This window comes from Aplysia californica, unplaced genomic scaffold (assembly GCF_000002075.1).
Source record: "Aplysia californica isolate F4 #8 unplaced genomic scaffold, AplCal3.0 scaffold00450, whole genome shotgun sequence".
NCBI classification, from domain to species: Eukaryota; Metazoa; Mollusca; class Gastropoda; order Aplysiida; family Aplysiidae; genus Aplysia; species Aplysia californica.
The window spans coordinates 525,813-550,185 of NW_004797720.1; the positions used below are offsets into that span (position 1 = coordinate 525,813).

The 24,373-nt window shown below is 39.5% G+C and overlaps 1 protein-coding gene across 1 annotated transcript; it reads left to right on the forward strand.

The window, feature by feature from the left end:
• The first annotated feature begins 1,058 nt into the window (after nt 1-1,058).
• On the forward strand, nt 1,059-24,373 carry LOC101848681 (dystrophin). Its single transcript, XM_005105056.3, has 18 exons — nt 1,059-1,427; nt 4,564-4,638; nt 5,845-5,905; nt 7,196-7,257; nt 7,722-7,796; nt 9,056-9,263; nt 10,163-10,248; nt 10,994-11,073; nt 11,514-11,588; nt 13,187-13,304; nt 13,597-13,651; nt 15,100-15,211; nt 15,672-15,808; nt 16,525-16,705; nt 17,723-17,811; nt 19,689-19,755; nt 20,801-22,112; nt 23,315-24,373. Exons 2-18 carry the CDS (start codon nt 4,608-4,610, stop codon nt 23,431-23,433), a joined length of 2,868 nt encoding a protein of 955 aa, XP_005105113.1. The 5' UTR covers nt 1,059-1,427; nt 4,564-4,607; the 3' UTR covers nt 23,434-24,373.

Genomic DNA, 24,373 nt, shown 5'->3' on the forward strand with positions numbered 1-24,373 from the left:
GTGCACACACACACACACACACATACAAACACACACGCGCGAGCGTGCACACACACACACACACACACACACACACACGCACGCACGCGCGCGCGCGCGCATGAATGAAAACATAACAAAGTCGACAGACTGAACACAGCCCCTACTCCTCCCCATACCCTGAGTAAGCCTACAAGTGTAGCATGCTTATTATTGTACTTTTCTTGCTCAGCTAGTGTGCAATTGTCAATATTAGGCCTACATTTCACTCCTTCCTGTAAAACATCTTTTTCCTTGCTACCTTGATTAATTTCTGCAATGTTACCTGTCGTCGCCATTTTTCTCCCCTCTTTTTGTCTTGATGTGTTTGTTTATTTTAGTATTGCATTAGTCGTGTAGCCTAGGCCAGTCCCATTATAATGGGCGTTGTTTTAAGCAATGTCTGGCGAAATATATTATTACCATATGCGCAGACGTGCATCCCAACTCAATCTCTCTTGAAGGGATCTTCGCTCAAGATGTCGGTGCATTTTCGTAAGTAAAAGCATTGGTAAAAGTACAGCGGCGCGCGGAAGACTATAAATTTTAATTATACTCATGCCTGTCATGTTTTTCACTTTGTCTCAGCCAGGGCAACGATTAGCCTACTAATTTTGGTGAATGCTTTTTCGATACATTATTTATGCCTGGAACGAAAAGACAAATGAAAAGAATCAAATAACTTTAATCAACGGTAAAAGCAACACAAATTTAAGTAGACCAACATTATACAACAACAACAGAATCATCTAATGAGGAAAATGAAGAGATTATTCCTATTATCTCTATACATCAAGTTACAGTAATTTTACTACCATATAGTATATACATGTAATGATATATATCACAGGTCACACGACCGGGCAAATTTGTTTTTCTATCGAGTCCCTGCTTTGTTTGCGTTTGCTCGGTGCGGGGCAGTCGTTTGAACAATAACAATGCGTATATTGCTCCCAGATTTGTCGTTTATCACAGCGTTTCGCTGTTATCCATTCAACTGCCATTTTATCTCTGTATCGTCCTAGAAAGTGATCACATTATTGTTCCAGTAAATATAGACAACATGCACCTGGTTGTGAGACAAAATAGTCAAATAGTATTTACAGATTTTCCTGGTACGGAAATTGCTTCCCATCAATGTCGTTTTAAACTGAAGTAGATCTAATATTAACAAAAAATCTGGGACTAGCTTTGAAATCGAAAGCTGCACGCACCATGGCCTGCACTACCGATGCGTCAGTGCTGTAAACAATCAATATCACCAATAAGTAGTGCATGTTTTTGCTACGTGAAATATAGATCTAGATCTAGAGCTATTATGGATCTCATTTAAAAAGTGGGAGCCAAGCTAAATACAAGCGTCGTTCAAGCTTTCCTCCAGGGATTCAGTTATTTATTAGGAAGGCAAGGTAGGTCAGGCCAGGTAGGCTCAAGTGCCTCAGTCTCAGCCGGGATACCCCTCAGCCTCAAGCAAATCTCTGTCTCTAGTTTCTAGATCTAAATCTATATAATCTTTCTAGGCCTAGATATCTAGATTACATCTATGTAGACTGTAGATCTAGGAATACAGGTAATGTGATATGATATAATGCGGTGCTCCAATGATGCTGCTGTTCTCTTTGCCTTTGCGCATTGTTTATCGGGCGGGGGGGGGGTAATCATCCAGCGTCTTTTCGGCAATTTTCGTGCACTTTATTGTCTTTGTGTTAACCGTGTTTCAATTTCAAATTCAAGCAGTAGCATAATCTTCCCTCGCCTCATGTCCAAGTCCAAGTGTGAAATTTTATCATGCGAAACTCATCGGTTCATAACTTCAAGCCACTGACCCATCATATCGTTCCATATATGCGGCATCTATCTCCAAAGGTTCTCTACTCCATGGCCATCTAAAAATAGTCTGTGGGTATCCCAGGATGGGAAGGACTTCCATAACGAGCGACCACCCCATCAAACACAATAAAGAAGAGTCCTAGACTCAACCCTAACCGTACCCCTACCCCTACCGTCTACCCCTACCCCAAGCCCTCAATTCTGCTCTGTCTCATAGTGGTCGCTCGTTACGGAAGTCCTCCCCCAGGATGTGATGACATCAAATTACTAACATTAGCAGCCAATCAGGCAGGTGCGTCGTTCTATGTTTAGCCGCATGTCATCAGTAGTGGGCACCCGGTATTGGGTAAGTATGCCTAGACGGTCTAGTATATCTAGCAGGGATGTACTTTTCCGCTTTTTTCCGGTATTTCCGGTATTATGATCCTGATCCGCTATTCCATTATTGAGGTCGAGATAGAATCTAGAGTTGGGAAAAAAACAACAACCCCACGTTATCATTTTCTTTCTATGTACACCCATTGTTTTTGTTTGTTTGTCATTTTTCTCTATGTACACCCATTGCTTATGTTTGATTGTTATTTCTCTCTTTGTACACCCTTTGGGTTTCAAATTGATATTCATATTTAGCGAGACCGTGGCGCGTGGATTTTCAGCTATTTTCAAAAAAGTTTAGTGGCATCCCTGATCTAGATCTAAGTTGTCAGTTGAAAATGATCGCACCCTCTCTGGCAAAGATCACATACTAGAACAATTTCTAGGGCGAGAAAAGGCCTGATAGCCCTTAAGATGGTGGCCAGAGCTAAGATGAGCCAGAAAATCCTTGTCATCCTCTGCCAGACACTGGTACTCTCTGTCGTAGAGTACGGGCTCAGACTCTTGACCCTATCAAAGGCGCAACTGCAACGACTCGAGGTGTTACAAAATGAAGGAACGAGGGTAATCCTGGGGTGCACACGAGATACCTCAACTGAAGCAATGAGATACTTCCTAGACTTCCCATGTGCAGACAAGAGGCACAAACTGGCACTTTCTGCGAGTCAGCGCAGACGAGACGAACCCTCTACATAAGAAAGTGGGACGACAGATGACATCAAGGCTAAAGAGGGGCACAGAATGGATGACTCAAGCTACAAACACCATCAATGAGTGGTGCCAGATACAAGATATCAGGAGAGGCATGGATTGGGTCGTGAAGGCAACATTGGGTAGAAAATGTCGCAACTGGCCACTTGGAGCTACAAACTCTGAAATTGAAACCCTGATAGAAGAGCATAGAGCGAACATGGAGATGCTGTGATCTTCATGGATGGATCAGTCCATAGAGGAGTCAAATCGGGCTGGGCCTTCAGTGTCAGAGTTAATGGGGTAGTAGTGAAAGAGCAAAGTGGAGCAACTGCACTGACAACCTCAAGTATGTGTATGGAGATAAAACCATAAGTGAGGCTCTACACTGGATCAAGAACACAAGCCATCAGCGAGCAGTAATCATTACTGCCTCTATGAACACACTACAGAAGGTAGGCCTACAGAAAGGGATGCTGTATGCGGACTGGAAGGCTACGATCAGGGAGAGCAGCCTGGATATTCTGCCCCGGCCACGCGGGGGTAACCGGCAACGAGAGAGCAGACAAGCCGGCTGGAGAAGCAAAAGTGGGGGGGAATTTGACACTGGACCCACCAACCGTCCTAACCGCCGTGATGGAAAATTTGAGGAAGAATAGGGCGGATAGCAGTTCCCACTCTCTAGGTAGATTGAAGGAGAAGGGGATCCAAAGAGGAGAGGGGAAACACAGCCATCTGTGCGGACCAGTCCGACGGATCTCCAACCAGATTATGATGAAGACTATAAGCAGACAGACTCTGGGATGGATCCTGAAGAGGGGGGGGGGGAGCAGAGATGGACATGTTCCGACTGCAATGACCCCAACACAGTGAACCAGTTGACAAGTAAATGGTCAATTAATATTATCATCATATCGGGAAGCAAGACTTTGTAGTTCAAGTCTTGCTTGTGTCACTGACGATCAAGTTAATCATCGAGCTGATTCATAAACTTCTAAGTATCTAGTTGAGTAAAAGTAAAGTTGAGAGTATCATGGTTGATTCTTGTACTGAGCATTGAGTTGGCTTTAGACTGAGTATGTCCTCACGTTTACAGTGTACTACCTACTACCTGATACTGAGAACGGAGTACTGGTACACTCACTTCACCACTATCACACTACTTCTAGCACTACACTTTGTGCTACAGAGTCCACATCTCAGACTGTTCCCGCTCCTTTCTGGCCGAGAACATTTTTGCCTAATTGTTCAGCCCCAGCGGCTTCCCGTGATAAATTGAGACGCGATAAAGTGATTCTCAAGCTCAGGCACGATCTAGAATCGAAGACTGAGACTGAGAGTATGGATGGATTCGCCTGGTTAAGTTTAGGTTAGAGAAATTTATAGAAAGAAGAATCTAAAATATATATATATATATTATTTTACACATTCACCCAAGCAAGTGTTAGTGTTAGAGCTAACCTTAAATAGCCTAACTTCAGTTGTTAATAAAGGGGATGGGGTGGAGGGGTAGTGGTGAGCGAGTGCAAGTTCTGTAATCTATACTTTATACTATCTAAACACTTTGTATAAAAATAGAATAATAGAAATGATCACTTATTATTGCTCTTTTAATTACTCACCTTGATGTCGTGTTGATTATAATTCCAGGTACAGGAGGGGCATTTTAACCTCATCTGTTGGATGTGAACACAATGACGTTGTCAATATTTGGCACAGACTATGGTAAGTGGATATATAAATCTGCTTTACATTTAATTGTAATTTAGATAAATTTTATACAGTCAGACTTGTCCAAGATGGAATCGCAAGGGAGCCAGAAAAAAAATTCTGTCTTAAGACAGGTGACTTGACGAAGGGGGGTCCCAAGGGCCAGTCGTACGCAAGGGTTTCAAAGGTTGCCTTTCTGTTGACAGTCAGTGGTCGAAACTTCACATTTCATTTGCAAAGTGCTATCCCAGCCGCTCTAATTATAGCATACATACATCGGTCTTACTTATATCCATTGCCACCATGTTTGCATCTCTTTAGGATCACTGTTTGACCAATTAAAAACAAAAACAATAGAACATCTCCTTTCTTTGCGTCCTTAGCCCCATCCATCGATGTAATAATCACAGTCAACCCCTCCCCGTGCATGTAACAATGATTCATGGAACATTTTTATTGGCTGACCTTGCGATCAGGGCAGAAGGCAGTGGTCAAATTTCACGCCTCTGGCTACTCAAGGTAGTTTCCGTGCCGGCGTTTCACTCGAGCACTTTGACCTTGAAGATAAGCAGCAGTGAAATTTCACTCCCATACCGGGCTGAATATCTGCAGCACTCAGGGCTCATTAGGTTGGGTGACAGCTACCCCCATACTGCACCCATAACCCTTGTGGAGTGGGGTACAGTTTTCCGGGTTGTGAAGGTCTCCGTCTTGACAGAAGTATTATCTGAGGAATTTGTCAAGGGGAGAGTAGAGAGATTCTGTCATAGTCATTACAGGTTTTGTTTTCATTGTAGCTGGGGGGGGGGGGGGGGGGGCATTATTTTCTAGTCCAAAATATGTTTTAATAAATTTAATCTTGTGCTGTTTAGGTGGTATCAGTATGTTAAATTATGAATCAAGAATATGTCATTGTTGCTTTACCTCCTTGTTTTGAGGGGCGGGGGTGTCTTGAATTTCATTCCTAGTTTTTAAGGTCTTTTAGGTGCGTGAACTTACTTTAAATATCAGTTTTACACATTTTAAAAAATTATTTTGTTGCTGTTATCATTCATAATAATATTGGAGGTAGATTTCTGTGCTCCTGAACTGAAAAACATTGGGGTTTTATATTCTGAAACTTAATTGTTCACACTTTATTTATTGAAGCATGTTTTCTCAGCCTCTTTTGTGTCTGATTAAATCCCCCCCAATATAAAAGGACACTTGTTTATTTTCCAGAAATTGTCTCCCATGGCTGGGAAGCAAAACAAAACGTCAAGGGTGTTGTCTACTATGTAAAGTAAGTATGATTTTCCTGCATATATTATTACACATCGTACGTGGTCATGTGGGGAAGCCAAGGATAGTTAGTCTGGTCTAAGTTGGCGTAATAGGTAAAAAAATTTACTTTTGAGTCACTCATTAAAAATGATCAAGCAAGGCAAATCTTTTCCAATATCTTGTCGTCTCTTACAAATCTAAAAGGCTTTCAAATGAAAAAGAATGTCTGTGTATCAGATAATCTGTTGATAATTCTCTACCCTATTCTCTCTCTCTTCTAATGTAATACTGTGTTAGATACTCACTCTTGAACCCATTCCCTTTCCACTCTACAATCAACTGGAATTGTAACTGTTTGGGTATGTGTAATTCATACTGTTGGAAAGGGGAAAAAGTGGACAGAGGAAAGAGTTTTGGAAAAAGAAAGTAGGCAGGATGAAATTTTTAAAGTGCATTATTAACGACTGCTCAGTTTAAGACTCTGTCATAGATCACTTTTCAAAATGGTTTATGATATATATAATATGCTGTCAATTTAATTTATCATGGTTGTTTTTTTTACAGTTTAGAAAGGTCTTGACAATATGATACATCTTTTCTCTTACTGTTCGGTCATTAAAGATTCGTCACAGTAAAACATGTATTGGAAATGTGTTAAACCTGGATAATCAGAATGAGAAAATGCCATTTTTCTGCGATGCCACACAAATTGCTCAGACCGTCTTTATTGTTTTTTAAAATTATGTTTGTGTGCCAAGTAGCTTCATTATTATTTCATGAGCCCTGCAAAATAATTTTCAGTGTTATTGAGTTTTGGTTTTCATCTTTTTTTTTCAAAGGTATTCTTCATGAGAAACTATTAATTATGTCATGTAGTGCTTAAACATAGAAAGGGAGGAGACTGTAATAATATATTCAGTCTTTTGTTCCCTGTCATGTCTTTTTCTGTACTTGCTTTTTAACTAAAGATTAACGATGGTGTGTTTTGACATGTCTTTTTCTGTACTTGCTTTTTAACTAAAGATTAACGATGGTGTGTTTTGACATGTCTTTTTCTGTACTTGCTTTTTAACTAAAGATTAACGATGGTGTGTTTTGTCCTATTATTTATGTGTTCTAATGCTGCTGCTAACTGTGCTGTCTTTGCCAGTGTTGCAATATTTTCCTTTGGGTCTTATGTCTCTTCTAAAATCTTACATGTGCAGTTGCTCCATCATGAGAAGTTGTGAACATTTTTTACAGGGACGGGGCCAGTAGATCATTTTATCTTATATTGTGTTGATTTATTTTTTATTTTGCAAAATTTCAGTTCCGCCTTACAGATTACAAGTTGGAATCACCCATTTCTGGACAAAGTGCTCAAAGAACTCGGTATGCTCTTTTGATTTGAGATTTGCTCACTCACACTGTTTCATTTTTCCCCCCATTGAAGGGAAATCTGTTGTAGTCTACGTAGATTGTTTGGGTTGTAGGTTCCACAGATTGCTGACTCACACTGTTTCATTTTTCCCCATTGAAGGGAAATCTGTTGTAGTCTACGAAGATTGTTTGGGTTCTAGATTCCACAGATTGTAGGTTTGAGATTCAGTTGCCAAAGATAGAGTTTTCGCCTACCACAGGAAAATGATCTTTGCTTTATAAGTTGGAAATACTGTGTTTGATAGAAGTCAGTCATGTGTCAGTTTGACTTTTAAAGATAAGTTTTGGTGTGAACAGCACCGAAGTGAAATCGTGTGAAGTAAAAAAATCAACATTGAAAAGAGGCTATCAGTAAACTGAACATCATTCACTTGCATTTTTGAAAGATTCTGTTCTTTTCCTTTCGTTTTATTTAGATGAGTATGGTGACGTGAAATATGCAGCATACCGCACGGCCATGAAGCTACGCATTCTGCAAACTCATCTTGGCTGTAAGTATTTTAAATTGTTTTTATTTTCTAACTAATAGGAAATAAAGGCTCATGTCTTTCTACATCATGCACTATTGTTATTAAGAAGTTTTTTTAATGATGTGCCTCCCTTTTTTGCAATATGAAAATGATACCTACTTTTCCTCTACTATATTTGCTCTATTGTACCTGTGACTATTTGAGCTTGAGATAACATGTCCGTAGGATTCATTCAATTTCTTTGAATTACCACGTGGAAGGGACTGATTTTCTTATTTGATTAATTATTAATGGTTAAGAAATGTAGACAAGTTTTTGTAATCACAGCCCTGATATAATCTAGATTCATTGCTGCTACCAGAAACTCAGTCACCACTCTTTTTCTTGAGCCCCAGCCGTGTTCTCAGCGGTGTGTTGTGCCATTGTCTTTGTGTGCTTGTCTGTCACTGTGTTTAAAGTTTTCCATTTTCTCCTCTTTTGTGGACGGCCACTGTAAAAGGCTGCTGTGGCTTTCAGATATATTCATTGATGCCTTTTTTTTTTCAAGTTCAATAACTGCTTTTACACTGAATTGAAGTGAAATAACTACAGGTATATTAAATGAGGAGTCTGTAGACAGGTATATTAAATGAGGAGTCTGTTGACAGGTATATTAAATGAGGAGTCTGTAGACAGGTATATTAAATGAGGAGTCTGTAGACAGGTATATTAAATGAGGAGTCTGTAGACAGGTATATTAAATAAGGAGTCTGTAGACAGGTATATTAAATAAGGAGTCTGTAGACAGGTATATTAAATAAGGAGTCTGTAGACAGGTATATTAAATGAGGAGTCTGTAGACAGGTATATTAAATGAGGAGTCTGTAGACAGGTATATTAAATGAGGAGTCTGTATGGAAAAAAGGCAAAGTCCCAAAATGAATAAATTATTTTCATTTGACTTCCCGTACTACGGACAAAAACAATAAACGTGGGTGGTTGGCGGATGCTCTGGTGTGGTTTGCTGCTTCTTCTTTCCTATCAGACATCTATCGTCCTTATCTCCCCTCCTTCTTTTTTATGTTTGTTACTCTCGTGTAACACCTCTAATCTTCTGGCGCTCGTATGACCTTATGCAGTTGCCAGCGCCGAAAAATCTTTACTAAAACAATAAACAAGCGGTTTCACAGAAGTGAATTTATGAGTCGACAAGGCTTTTGAAATGAATAGCCCCGCGATTTCCTTTTTGTGATATTTTGTCCGTTTTGTCCATGGAATTCACAAATACTTTCTTTTACCAGTATCTTGGATTACGATAGAGGGGATGAAACACGTGTTCCCTCTCTCATTCGTGGAAGAAGATGATCTGACTATGACTGTCAACTGTGGAGAAGCTTCTGGTCTGTTGTATCGCCTACTGGAATTCTCAGACAAAAGACATCAGCATACAGCAGACTACGAACGTGCGACTGACCTTGTTCTCAATTTCCTTCTCAATCTTTATGATACGTAAGTATATGGTTATTCAGTGTTGTTGAGAGAGTTTGGTTTTTTTTTTTGTATTGTTACCAAAGTTTGGAAGTGAACTACCTGTACTTTAGTTGATGACGGTAGGTTTTTGTGCTTTTTTCAAGTGTCACCATTTTCAGTTATCTACCTGTATTACCTGTCCTGGGCAACAACGTCATTGCACACCGGACAGGTCCAGAAGTGCTCAGTTCCCCCCAGCACCAAAGCCCGCAAGGTATCCATACTGATTGTTCCGGTGGCTGTCTGATTATGGCGACGTCTTTTCTTTCCAGACAATCGTTCCTTTCTTCCTTCTCCCCTCTCTATCCCCATTTCCCGCATCCTAATGATTGCGCGGTGTTCTGCTGTCTCCCCGTCTTCTTCATCCCGCAACTTTTCCTCCAGGGTCTTCAACACTTCTCCTTTGTCAAATTTCACCTCACCATCAACCACGGCACTGCCTGCCAGCCTGTCAGCCTCCTCATTGTCCTTCACCCCAGAGTGCACAGGACAGAGTATCCACGTGATGGCTCTAAGTGATGAGTGTTGTATTGGGTTCATCCATTCACTCCGAAGAAGCCCTTTCTCAACCCTTCGCAAGATGCTCTGGGAGTCCGTGAATTTTCAGTTATCTAATTTCCTTGAATGTAGCTCCTTCATTGTTTACTTACGTTGCATGATGGTTTGATGGAATGATATTAAGCTTCATTATCGCATCTTGTTTTATAAGCCTAGCTCCCAATTTGTTATTGAGGGACAGAGAGTTGTACTTGAAATACTCCTAGATTTCCATTATTACTCAAGGTGAGAATATATTTTACTTAATCAGTGAAATGGGGTTACTCGTGACGAAATAATTTCTTATCAGATATTTTTGCATTGTTTGTATCCACTTGCAGCAATCGCAGTGGGAAACTGGTGCTGAGGTCCATGAGGAACGCTCTCACAGCTCTGTGCCCTTCCAAGCTTTGTGACAAGTACAGATGTAAGTGTAGGAAAATTTAACTTTTACAAAAATTTTAGGGGGTGTCAAATTTCACCTTTGTAAGTATTCCAGTCAACATTCATGGCTGTAAGCATACCCATGATTCTATATTTCTGTAGCTTGGTGTACCCGGTTTTCTCTGTGTGTGGGTGGTTGGCGGGTGCTCTGGTGTGGTTTGCTCCTTCTTTCCTCTTAAGCATCTATCGTCCTTATCTCTCCTCCTTCTTTTTTACGTTTCTTGTTACTCTCTTGTAACACCTCTAATCTTTGACACTTATATGACCTTATTGTGTTTGTTACTCTCTTGTAACACCTCTAATCTTCGGCACTTATATGACCTTATTGTGTTTGTTACTCTCTTGTAACACCTCTAATCTTTGACACTTATATGACCTTATTGTGTTGCAAGTGCCGTAAAACTCTTTATTAAACTAAACTAAACTTTCTCTGTGTATTGTAAGAAGTCCCGAGGTTGTGTGAGCACTGTTGGTATACGTACCATTTCTGATCAAAAATTTGTTTTCTTAATAATGAATGTTTCAAATTGTATACATGAGGCAATTAATGATAGAAACACAATATTCATCAATTATACTTTTTTTTTTTTAGTCTTCTTGAATGGAGTAAATTGTTTTGTTTTTTAAAAATCATAAACATGTGTTGCCATTTTGCTATTGCTACTGAATTTGTCACAAAGGCTGTTCAAACTTCAGCTAAAAGACACATTTACATTTTTGTGTTCCAGATTTTTTCGCAGGCCTGAGGGATGGCAGTGGCAGAATTTCTCGTGAAAAATTTCTTTATTTCATTGATGATTTAATGCAGGTAGTTTATTTTTTCATGATTTATTACTCTTCATTAAAATTCACACTCGCTTACATTTCACGGGTTTTATAAATGTGCATTTTGTTCATAATACAAGCATAACGATTCTTTTTTTTAAAACTTTCTTTTGTCTTTTTTTTTTTTTTGGTGATCTTGTTTTTATTAATTTGTGTTTGAATTAACAGGGTTTACATGTGTGGGACAATACATCCTCAACATAAGTGTAATATACATGTACTATCTTTTTGTTAAAGAAAATTTAGATACAAGATCTCATTTCTATAGTCAGTGCAGCATCAGCATGTCCCAAGCATTATCTGCGTCTTGTGGAACTGTAATGAATCATGAGTGAATAGTATTTGAATTCGTGTAAATTTTCTTTTGTGATTTCAAATTTTAATAAATAGTTTTTTTTCCTTTTTTTTTGTCTAATTGTGAAGATAACAGATACAATAAAGGAAAGCACTGCCTTTGGGCGGAATCTTACTGCTGCTGTCGACAGCTGTTTCAAATTGGTGAGTACAGATTATGTTGTTAGAAAGAAAATGTTTTGTCTTAAATTTCGTCTACGGGGTGGAAAGGGCATTTTGTTCATACAACTGAAGAGATTATCATTTTGAGGGGTGTTTTTTTCCCCTGTTTTTACCAGTGTTCTGTGTCTGGGTAATCTTTTGCAGAAAAGGAGTCGCATATCATCACATTTTTGCAACCATGTGTCTTTTTTTTTATGATTCTGAGTATTTGTCGCTAGACCTTGAAATCTGCAGATGAAATGACCTTGGTGATTATTCTGAATGTGTTGCGTTTGAAAAATGTATACTCTGTCTTTTTTTTTTTTGTTGGTCTTTCAAAATGTTATAATGTAATGCAAATTTTAATATACTTTCAGTATTTAAAAATTATCTCTATTTATAAACAAAAAGTGTCAAATAACTCTTTAATATATGTACATTCGACCAATGCAAGACATACGAGGTACTAAAATTTTGTACTTTTTAAAAGAAATGTTAAAGCACACATGTTTTTTTCCCCCCATCCACATATATATATGTGTGTCATGACGCTGTGGAATTGGACACTCATCAATTTTTGGGCATGTGGAGCTATTGGTATCATCATAAAGCTTGTTCTTTTGTCTTGATTTAGGGGAAAATAATTCCCAGCTATCTTGAATAGAAGTTGAGATATTTACGATTGAAGGATGTGGGGCTCGCCTGTTGTCAGAGGTAAAATTAGTAAGCGAATGACCACCAAAGTTTGGTAACTTCAACAGCTTGAGAGTCCTTGAAAACTGAAAAGTGACATATTTTATGCCTTTAAACAACGTTTTTTGGTAACATTCACTTGAAAATGTGTTTTTATATTTAGTTCTACATAAAAGATGCTAAGCCGAAAAAACAAAATTCTATAAAAATTGCCCAACGTGCAGAAAAATTCTGTTTTCTTTAATTTCGTTATTTTGACGAGCGTCTGATTTCACCATGCTGCCTCACAATGTCTTCTTTTTTTTTTTAACTTTATTTGGTTGTAGAATTGACTGTGATCTAGACAATATGCAGGGGCTCTTGTGGCCTAGAGGTTAAGATGTTGGCCTCTCATTCAAAAGGTCCTGGGTTCGAATGCGGGTAGCGACCGAAAAATTTTCTTCTCTAAAATTGTCTCCTTTCACATTCTTTCCTGCTCTCTAGCAATGTTCTGTTGTCTGCTTTCATTTCCACTTTCTGCCCCCACCCCCTCACCTCCTTTGCCCCCTCCTCTGGGCTCCTGACTCTTTCTGCAGCCTTTCTACTGCTACTCATTGGCTCCTCCTAACTGCTGTCTTTCTGCCACACCCCAGATCTTCTGGTAGGAAAGATCTACACCTAGCCTTCTCGGACAAGGGCGAAAAATCTCGGAGGGCCCGTGTGCAAGTTGCGCACGTTAAAGATCCCTTGGTGGTCTAAAATCGATAAGAGTAGGCTTCGGCCGCCACCCGGGCAAAATTCAAAATTTCCTACCAACTGAAAATATTAGGTGTGTCCATATGACCTTATGCAGTTGCGAGCGCCGTAAAACACTTTACAAAAACAAAACAAGACAATATGCATCTGTATTTGTTTTGATCCCATTGCAGGAGACCAGCTCCTCCCCCCTCACTGTGAGTGAGGACACATTTTATTCTTGGCTGCTGAAGGAACCGCAGACTCTGGTCTGGCTACCAACTCTTCACCGAGTCATAGCCACAGAATCAAGTATGATGCTTTCTTCTTGAACCCTATTTATGTTTATGGGTTGACATAATTTATCTGCAGGGGTAGACGTACTAAAACTGATTTTAAAATGTTGAAGCAAGAAAATGTTTGCTCAAAATTCATGAAAGAGATTCAGCGACCTTTAGAAAATCCAAGTGAATATTTAAAGACTTTTTCAGCATAAAGTGGTGCTTCAAAAAGAAAGAATTGTTTTCATAGTGCTACAAAGTGTATTGCTCGTCTTTGTACCAGGAGCTTTTTATAAATGTTTTTGCTTTTGTTGTGATTTCAGTTCAACACGAAGTCAGATGTGCCGCTTGCAGAAGTATGCCTATCACTGGTTTCAGGTATATAGTCACATTTGAGCTAAAAGACATCCTCCCGTTTCTTCTTTTTCACTTTGAATTCTGTTATTGTTGGGGGGTTTTTCATGTCCTGTTCATTATATGACTTGCCATTAATTTTTTTTCTTGAGTACTTGAATGTAGAACTGGGGTCTCAGGAAGATGGGGTGCTCCATGCTTCCTGGCCCCTCTTCATAAGAGTCCATTTCTGTGTGGGCAGGCTGATTGTCTCCATCATCAGCTGGTTGTTGTAGTGTGTGATTGTCTCCATCATCAGCTGGTTGTTGTAGTGTGTGATTGTCTCCATCATCAGCTGGTTGCTGTAGTGTGTGATTGTCTCCATCATCAGCTGGTTGTTGTAGTGTGTGATTGTCTCCATCATCAGCTGGTTGTTGTAGTGTGTGATTGTCTCCATCATCAGCTGGTTGTTGTAGTGTGTGATTGTCTCCATCATCAGCTGGTTGTTGTAGTGTGTGATTGTCTCTATCATCAGCTGGTTGTTGTAGTGTGTGATTGTCTCTATCATCAGCTGGTTGTTGTAGTGTGTGATTGTCTCTATCATCAGCTGGTTGTTGTAGTGTGTGATTGTCTCTATCATCAGCTGGTTGTTGTAGTGTGTGATTGTCTCTATCATCAGCTGGTTGTTGTAGTGTGTGATTGTCTCCATCATCAGCTGGTTGTTGTAGCGTCTGATTAGGTCACGCAGGCTGCTCCTCCACCTTCTTGTTCTCTTGTTAAAGCCTTATGGTGGACCAAATAATTATAAAATTACAATTTCTCATCGTATATTACTTCATATGAGGGATTCATTATTCCAATTCCTAGTTGTATGGGACCAAACTTGTTAGCTATGCAAGTTTGTAATTTGTAATCTAAGAAGCTAATATCTTACCCATGTTTTCAGGGGAATAGTGAATCTAAAATGTAAGGAATAAGCATTGTTTCGAACTTGATTCACCATACTTACGTAGAGGCTAATTAAGTATCTTGTTTAGTTAAGCGTTAAATTGATGGAACAACTATTGCTTTTGTTTGAGGTGTGGTAACATTGACATTTGTTCTCTTTGCTGTCACTAAATCTAGTTGTAGAAGCTCTTGACAATGTATCGGTATTTTATCCTGTTGAGTAGTTTCTCACAATGAGAGGCCTTCAAGGACTGTGTCTCTCATTCCTAATAAGAGACAATACCTTTCATATTGTTTGTCTTTATGGATGCAGGTTTTTTGTCACAGCTTTTAAAATATCCATCTTGAAATTATATCGATTCTATCTCGTTAGAAAGGAAATAGGTATTAGAGATGGCTGTGAAATGCTGATTTGCAATAGGAATAGTTAAACTTTGCGTCTTAAAGTATTTCGGTGGTGAACATGATTGTAACATATTTTTGGCTCGATCGAAGTCAAGCAGTTCCTTACATTGGTAAGATTTAATTTTTTCTCACTCCTCCAGGTATCGCTGCTTACAGTGTCTCAGATATGACTTGTGCCAAAAGTGTTTCCTGCTAGGCCGCACCTCACTCTCTCACAAACTGAAACATCCGATGCAAGAGTACTGCTTTCCTGTAAGTGACCCACGCAAAGTTTGTTATTCTCAGCTCACATTTGGAAAAGATACATCTAAAATGAAACACCCACAGAAAACATTGTGATTTTTATCATGTAGTCTAAGATGTACATTGTATTTTATGTTGTAAATCTTCTTAAAGACAAAGAGAAATATGAGATGAATACATAAGGAGAAAAAGTTAGATTTTTGTTGATAAATGAGGTGTTTAAAAATATTATGTCACCTTGAAGTCACTCACAAATCAAACATGCATACGTGTAGATGAGCTATAAACTAAAGGAATTTTTTTGCAGATGAAGGTGACAAGAACTTAAAATCATTTGTACAAGATAAAGTATTTTGTGTACACTTAACTGGGATATGCATCAACCCTCAGAGCAAGTTTGGAATACAGGCAAATTTTCAAGCTGTTCTCTTTAAGCAGCAGATTGTTCAATCATTGTTATTTTCTGCAGACAACTGCTAAAGAAGATGCTAAGGCTGTCTTGAAAATTGTGCGGAATAAACTGAGCAAGAAGCACAGAAGTCGGACCAAAGTGACCTACTTACCAGTGGATGGCTCGGGAGACCACCAAGCCTTTGCAGTCGATTGGTACAATTTTCCAACATTTTTGTCTCACTCAAACACTCTTTTGTTTTAACTTGAGCTTTTGGCATGCTTTCTTTGTCAATAGAAAGTTCATGTGGTTTTCTCTACAACTGTTTTTACTAGACTAAAACTTTGCCTAGGTTTTTAAAAAAATATTATACTTTTGGCATATTAACTAACCTTTAGTAATGTACAGAGATAATGCTTTGACGTTTTGGTTCTTGTGGTTTTTGACTGTTTATTATATTCTACTATACCTCCGTCAGATTCTTAGGTCAGTCCTTTTGTACGGGAAAGTGTTAAAATTAAAGTTGGTCTAAATTTCAATCAAGTGACAGGCTCTTTCTAACCATTTATGCGAGTTCTAAAATTTGTTGATGTGCAATTTTCTTTGATGATAAGTTGGTGCTGATTGTCTATATTGATACTAATACTATTACTATACATTTTCTGAGGTTGCCACTCTTCATAATGTCAGCTTTGTTCATTTTTCATGTTGCAACAATTGCTTTGTTGGCAGAGGAAAGAATTTTTATAATTTCTCAATCTTGCAAATGCTGGATGTGATGGTTATCGTTGTTACTGGTTGTAAGCGTGGACTTACTAATATGTTGTATTTGAACTGGTTATGAGATGAGAAATCTTACAGTTGTTTGTTGTGATCCTTGTCTGGTTTTGCATGTCTCATTGTGACTTGTTGCCCATTTGTGTACTATCAGGCAACCAAGAGGTCTTGGGACTTACGCTGGAGCGCCTCATACCCGCTCCACAGACTCAGGCCTGGCTGGCAGTTCGGACTACGGAGATTCTTTGTGCGGTGATGGACTTCGGGTCAGTCGACCTGTCGAGGTGTTGGGAGAACCGTGCCAGTCTAGCAGTCCGTTTTTCAAGTACAGAGCAGTGAGTGGGGCTTCAAAATCATTTGACTCTATTATGCTTCTGCTTTTGAGGTTAAAAAAACAAACTAAGATGAACATTTGTTTATCACTGGACTTTGTTAGCCCTAAGCACTGGATCGTTGAAAGTTTTTGTATATCTGTTTTGATGTAGTTACTCTTTTTATCATCCTCCCTCTTACCTTTCTCTAACTCAAACGTTTTTTTCATGTTAATCATGTCTGTTCTAGCTTTGCACTTTGTCATATTGTCTTGTTGATCTATTGATATTTGCTGCATTGGCAGTGCTCAGTAATAGTTTGTTCCACGTTTATCTTCAACTTGGCGTTAAGCAGAAGAGCTGCATACCGGTAATTAGTGTCGGTGATAACCACTTCAAAGAACAGCAAACCCATTTTTGTCACAGCTTGAGATTCCCATTGATGGATTTTCAAAATTGTGCTTAAGATGTTTTCTACATTCTGAAAGACGACCAGTGCCATCGCTCATGTTTCTTTATACGATTTTTGTCAGAGCCAGAGATGTTACAATTTATAGATATCGTACAAAAGTGAAAAACTTAAAAAGTTGAAATGGATGTAGTAGATGCTGATTACCGAAATCTGTGTGTAAAACTTTTGTAGAAATGGTCTTTGAGATACAGCCTGACATCAGCATAAAACTCACTTCTCAATCAATAGTTTTTGTCAACCTTTTCCTTGTGGTCTGTGACTTTTGTTGTTGTTTTGTTTGCTCCTCTTCATCATGCACTTTGGATAGGTGAATGTTTCATCTACCGTCTCTGTGATGTGCTTCAGATTTCTTGAGCGGGACAGATTATATTGACTTTGTGTCTGAGAACCACATTCGTTACATCTCTTTTTATTTTGTTTCCACTTTTCCCCCCTACAACCTTCCCACACTGTTCTGCATTTCACGGGAATTGAGTTTGCTAGAAAATTTTATTTTATGGTCTTAGTAGTCGTTCCCTGCTTACTGTTTCCATTATTCATTCTTTTTCTTTCAATTAAAACACCAAAAGACAGGAAATGAAGAGCTTTCAAAGAGGGATATACAAACCCAGCAGAAACTAATGGCCTTGACGATTGAGCAGCTGAGACAAGAAAACTGGTAACTTTATTTCTCATCTCAAATGTGGTTTGTCTTTGAAGTGTGTCTTTAGATTACCATATCACGACCTCAGTGACCTCAGTGCTTTCTTGTCGTATCTCCATTTTTTTAAACAATGAAAATGTGACATCTTTTTAATTCACTCTTTTTTATGAACTATTTCGAATGGAAATGCGACAAGGAAGCACCAAGGTCGCAATTTTCTATAAAAACTGATAACATGAACTGAAGGGAACCAGAGAATTTCTTTGTGCTAAGCAGATTTTGTGTTAAGGAAAGTTGCAATGGATAGAATAAAGGGGGAGCAATAAAGACAACAGGGCTTTGGAATCCTTTCATGGTATCTGAAATTTGTATTAATCTTTTATCCTGGCCATACCCCCACGGACTCTGTACCCGTCCTGGGGCCACCGCACCGTATGAGTTGGAATTGAGTGTGTATTTCAAAGTGCTATATTTCTTACATTTACTCGTAGGTTTTAAGGAAATTTGGCAGTTATGTTAGAAATTGAATGTAGTTTTTGTAAATAAATGTATGTGGTTAGGAATTACACGAATGGCACCGTGTAGATTTTGAGGTGTAGGCTATTCCACCTTCCATCTTGACCCTGACTGCCGCACCCACGACGTCCCTTGAATTTATAGGTCTAGCCCTACCCATCGGTACTGCACGAATTCCTGCACTGACCCCTTCACCATGATCGGAATGGCTATTACATGAGAGTAATTCCTGTTTGTTGTCATCCATAACGGAATTTACGGCACTTGATTCAGAGTCACTTTCATCAAATTAGTCTCATTCCCCCTCACATATCAGTGCCACTTAAAAAAGTACTTGGTCGGTCGTAAACGTACGTTTTCGAGACATCTTTCAAGCTTCTACACCCATCAAAAACAAAGAAACGGCTGTGAATTAGAAAATTTAAATATTCAGACAGAGCTAGCATCGCCGTATTTGCATATTTTGGTAATTACAAGCAGAGCTAGCTTCTTTGACGTTACCGTATAGCTGTTCTGAGTTTACTCGTAGCCCGGACTGGTCCTCGTTACGACTCATAACCCGGATAGAGAGAGTTAAATAGCTCTGTGTGAAATAAAGTCCAGGGTATACGGTTTTTATCAGGGGGAGATTATGTAGGAATGTAAAGCAACTGTTTGTGATTTTTCAACTGTGTTTACTTCCCTCTATATGTGTGTATATATGTATGAATAAAGCTAGTAGATGATATCAGTGTGTCATTTTTTTAAAAAGTTTTTATGTGGATATTCCCCAGAAAGATCTTGTCAGTTGTTCATAATAGTTTTTTCTACTACAATGCAAGTTATTTTATTTATGTATGTGGCCTATTTTGTTCACTCAGGTCTTGCGTAGTGTCCCTTTCCCTCCTTTGATAAGGGGGATGTGCAAGACTTTAAAATTGTCTCTTTGTCTGTAGTGACATTATCATTCTTGTCACTGAGTGTTTTAACTGGTGCTTGTCTACAGGAGAGGACACTCCGTGAACAAAGAAGTAGAAAGGGCATTTTATTATTTTATTTTTCTCTGTCGTGACCAGGCCGTCATTTACATCTTGCCCTTTTTATACAATGGTGAGGGAGAGAATAATGGGAGAAAATGTGTTTTTAAGGAGAATTGTATCTGTCTAAACCGGAAATGAAGAACTGAATGATAAGCTTACAGTCCAAAAAATCAACTCCTCTTTGCGCCCAGGAGATGTGTCAGCCATTATGCAAAATAAAGGAAGGACAAATGTTTGTTTCATATCATACTTTCTGATTTTTGTCATGCATTTTATTGTACAGGCTTACATTGGTTGGGTATGCATGTCTGTTTGTTTCTTACCATTCATCCATGTCTTTTCTTTTTTCTTTTTCAGTCTACTTCAGACAAAGCTTCGAGATTTAGAAAGAGGCTTTTCGACTGACTCCTCAGAAGAGGAACAGGTATGGTGAAAGAAAAGCCAAAATTGACATTCATTTTTGTAGAAGAAATTGACAATTTGCTTTCATAAGCTTGTGTGACATGAAATACGTGTCAGCACACATATGAAACGTGTCAGCACACATATGAAACGTGTCAGCACACATATGAAACGTGTCAGCACACATATGAAACGTAAACGTGCCAGCACACATATGAAACGTGTCAGCACACATATGAAACGTAAACGTGCCAGCACACATATGAAACGTGTCAGCACACATATGAAATGTGTCAGCACACATATGAAATGTGTCAGCACACATATGAAACGTGGCAGCACACATATGAAATGTGTCAGCACACATATGAAACGTGCCAGCACACATATGAAACGTGTCAGCACACATATGAAATGTGTCAGCACGCATATGAAACGTGGCAGCACACATATGAAACGTGGCAGCACACATATGAAACGTCATATGAAACGTGGCAGCACACATATGAAACGTGGCAGCACACATATGAAACGTCATATGAAACGTGGCAGCACACATATGAAACGTGGCAGCACACATATGAAACGTATATTAATATTATTTTCCCCTCCCTTCTCTCTCTCTCTCTCTCCTCTCTCTCTCTCTCTCTCTGTTTGTCTTTCCGACCTCTGTATCTACTTCCTCTGTCTCACTTTCTCTCTGCCTCCCTCCCTCCCTCCCTCCCTCTCTCTCTCTCTCTCTCTCTCTCTCTCTCTCTCTCTCTCTCTCTCTCTCTGTGTGTGTGTGTGTGTCTTTCCGACCTCTGTATCTACTTCCTCTTTCTCATTTTCTCTCTGCCTCTCTCTCAGCATTTTCTAAGATGCTATCATATATGCGCACGAGGACATGAATAACCTAGTCAAGATGCATGTGGGTTGTTTTTTCTGTGCTGCTCTCAGGTGATAACCCCTTAACTGTATTGTCGACAGCAGTCTTGGGCCCTTCTTAGGATTACATAATAAGCATAGCATTAGAGGGGTTAATAGCTAAGGGTCATGGTACAGTCCATGATGTTTTTCTCTTTCAGGATCTACCTACTGGTTCCCCCATCAGCCCCATCAACGAGACACGTAAGACTTCTGCTGCCACTTCTGGACTGAGTGTTGTCGGCAGTTCTGCTGATGTAGCAGCCCCTGAGACAACTCTCAACATCGTTGGGATTTACACCCCAGTCGTTTCTTCCTTACCTCCCCCTGATATGGCAGAAGGAAATATGACAGGGGAGTCTGTTGCGGAAAATAAGACAGGGTATACGACAGAGACGTCGGACGACCTTGGCCTGGCCTACACGATGAGTGACATGACGCTCTCCTCAAAAGTCGCAGATCCAGGAGTGACGCAGGAATCTTTACGAAAATCTGGAAACTCTTTGGGTGACCTCTCCAGCTCAGGTGTTGCCGATGGATTAGGTTACCGTTCGGGTGACATGTCGCTGTATATTTCTGAACCTTGCGTTGCGTCTTTGATGAGACCAGAGACGAATGACCAAGGAATGTCTAAATCATTTCTTCAAACTAAAAGCGAGGACAGTTTTGACTGTCCTGAGATGCAGGGTGGCAAGTCAGAGGACAATGATAAAATAAGGAAATTCACAGATTTGGAAATCCTTTCTCCAGTTAAAAAAGAAGGCAACAGGAACTCGCCCAAGAGCCGGGATACTTCGATTAGTCTGAGCCCCTCCAGAGACTGTGACTTAAGTGACATCGAATCTGATCTGGAATCTAATCTTGAACAAACACCATGGACAAGTAGAACGCCTGATATTTTCAATGATTTTGATAAGAAAATGCAATCTTCAGCAGCATTCCCAAGCCAGGATGTTACTGGGAAGGCTGACAGCCCCGCACCAGGGGTCTCAAATCTCAAACCCGAGACTTCTGTGAGAAGTTCGATGGCTCCCGTTCATATGTCCACTCCTGTCTGTGACACAGCTAAGAGAAGTGCGGCAGCCAGGGCCTCTGGCGTCAAACTCCCGAAATCTCACAATAGGGGAGAAGACAAAGAAAACCAGGGCACAGACGTTGGCTCGGGGACTAAAAAGATGAGATTGGATGACAAGGCAGGTGTGTTGCCCACTGCTGCGACTCCTCTGTCTGCCATTCCTGTGGGGCACAGAAGAAAAATCCTAGCTTCCAGCCGTTTGGCTACTCCCAATTTCAGCCAAAGCTGTCAGAATCTGACTCATCACAGCGCGGGTGGCTTGTCGGCCATGTTTACCGAGGCAGAACTGAAAGCTTGTGACACCGGTGGGGACACAATGGTGACGGTGGACAAGGAGGAGATGGAGAAGATGCTGAGAGAGTTCCAGAAGGATGGGAGTCCGTGGAACGGCACCGATGGTGAGACTTTTTTTTTGTCTGCTGCCTAGGAATGCGTGTTTTGAATGGGATTTTTCTTAAAGTAATATATTCTGTGTCGAGTTTTGCATTTTTCTTAACACATTTTGTACCTCACACCTGTGTGGAGTTTTGAACTTTTTGTACCACATTTTGTATCTGGCATGGGGATTCCCAGTTCTCACGACATGGGGAAATCTCCATGCATGATATGAAATATGTTAAATAAATGCTGAAAATTCTGCACTGTTGTGCTCATCAGTTCTAAACGGTTACGATTTGTAGAAAAATTTTAGAACTGTATTTCATCCATTGTGTTAATTATTGATGGCTTTAGAAGCAAGACTTCTTTTCTCATCTTGTTTTTTTGTTTGTTTGAAGGCAGTACCACCAATTTTGCTGTAAATGGTTTTGTATGGTGGTCTTGAAAGACTTACTTATGAGCACTTTGCTATTCCCAAAAAGGAAATTTGGTTTTTTAAGTGCAATGTTGTGATATGTAATCAAAATGCAACATCGGAGTAAAATATGATTTCATCATCCATTCCCACTAGTGCAGTGTGCTGGTGAGTGTTTCTAACACTCATGCACCATTGCAGGATATCACTGGATAGTTCCTGTCTCCGTCTCCCCCTGCCCCCCCCTCCTTGCAAATAGTGTGGTAGTTACTAAATAGAATCCACAGCGGAAGTAGGTGCTTATGTTCATTTATAATGTGACATAGTTTAGTAGTAGTAGTAGTAGTATAGGGTTTTACGGTGTTTTAATGACATAGTTTAGTAGTAGTAGTAGTAGTAGTATAGGGTTTTACGGTGTTTTAATGACATAGTTTACTGTGGTGTCCTTTCTTCTGTCCTCTTTGTTTTTTAAATGCTCAGGGCAATGTGCTTTCTTTTGTGTGTAAAGACTTTGTGTTTTGCTTGGCAGTTGTCAAATACCAAAGCAAACCAGAAATAAAGTACTGTTCAGCAAGAAGTCACTTAAACACTGCACTGTAACTGTTTGGAACTGTGTTTGAACGGAAGCCAGGTTCGAAGAGCCAAGTTATTGTTGAGTTAGGCCTACTTTTTTGCTACTTCCCTTGCAGTGTTTGTCTTGCTTTTTCCCCCAGCACTAAACATAAATGTACTTTTTTATTGTTTATTATGCCCCAACAGGCTGACCAATTAAATGTCTAACTGGTAAATGATCCTTCTTTTTCTCAGATCCAGTGGCAAGAGATGATAGACAGAATGGTGAGTCCAGTATGCTGGAAGCTGTTCTAAACATTGGGGATGCAATGGCTGACCTCGTGCAAGCTACAACGCAGCAGACGCACATGTAGTGGTAAACCTTGGCGGTGATGCTGTTCTCACTGGTGGGGAAGACACTGCAGACATGGGAACTTGGAAGAAATGGTTATAATATGGACTCTTCAGGGGTAAAACCTATGTAAATTTGAATGGACAAAATATGTGTTGAGACATGGTGCTACGAAGCAACGTACTTATTGGTTATGGCTTCAGTAAATGTCTCGTTTACAGCAACTTTAAATGTTTTTCGTATAAATATAATTATGTTGTACTTACTGACTTACAAGTATTTACGCCAAAGTCACAGTTCTGCCACATTCCCGTAAGATATTAATTATATTGTGGCCTTCCATATGTCCTGTTTCCCTCTTTTGTTAAGGACTGGTATCCAAGATGTTTAATAGTGAAAAGTTCAAGACTTAAGAATTTTTTAAAATAATGCTTTTACAAAAGTACAATCTTTTTTTTAAGAAACTATTTGCTTTTGTACAATGACTAAGCATGATCTGGCAATACTTTACATGAATGTCATGTCTTTGTTTACTATGAAGTCTTGTCACCAGACGAAGGTACTTATTGTGTCATAGTTGTTGCTGTCAACATTCTTGGTTAAAGGTTGTTGAGAAACTTAATCAAAGAGACTGGTATATTTGTTATGCAATAGAGGAATGATATTGTTGCTACACAGAGATGTCGTAGTACTTAGTTCTCATCTCTTCAGCATCATCTAGAGAGATCATGCCAAATCTGGGACAACTGTAGTAAAATAAGTAAGTTTATTCAGTGTCTACGGCCACTGGCCCACATCACGTCATATAAAACAATCATTTGATAAATAAAGTTTCCTTAATGAAAGAGTACAGGTTGGGCACGTATCTCTTATCATGGGTCAAACATTGCATATTTCTGTCACTGGGCCGAGTCATGCTGGGAGGAATTAACAATTTCCTTTGATGGACAATAGAAAATAAA

Bases quoted from the DNA above. Each gene is read 5' to 3' on its own strand.
- LOC101848681 (XM_005105056.3), top strand. From the start codon at position 4,608: ATGACGTTGTCAATATTTGGCACAGACTATG. The intron at 7,797-9,055 runs GTAAGTATTTTA...TTCTTTTACCAG, and splicing joins TCTGCAAACTCATCTTGGCT to TATCTTGGATTACGATAGAG. The intron at 10,249-10,993 runs GTAAGTGTAGGA...TTTGTGTTCCAG, and splicing joins GCTTTGTGACAAGTACAGAT to ATTTTTTCGCAGGCCTGAGG.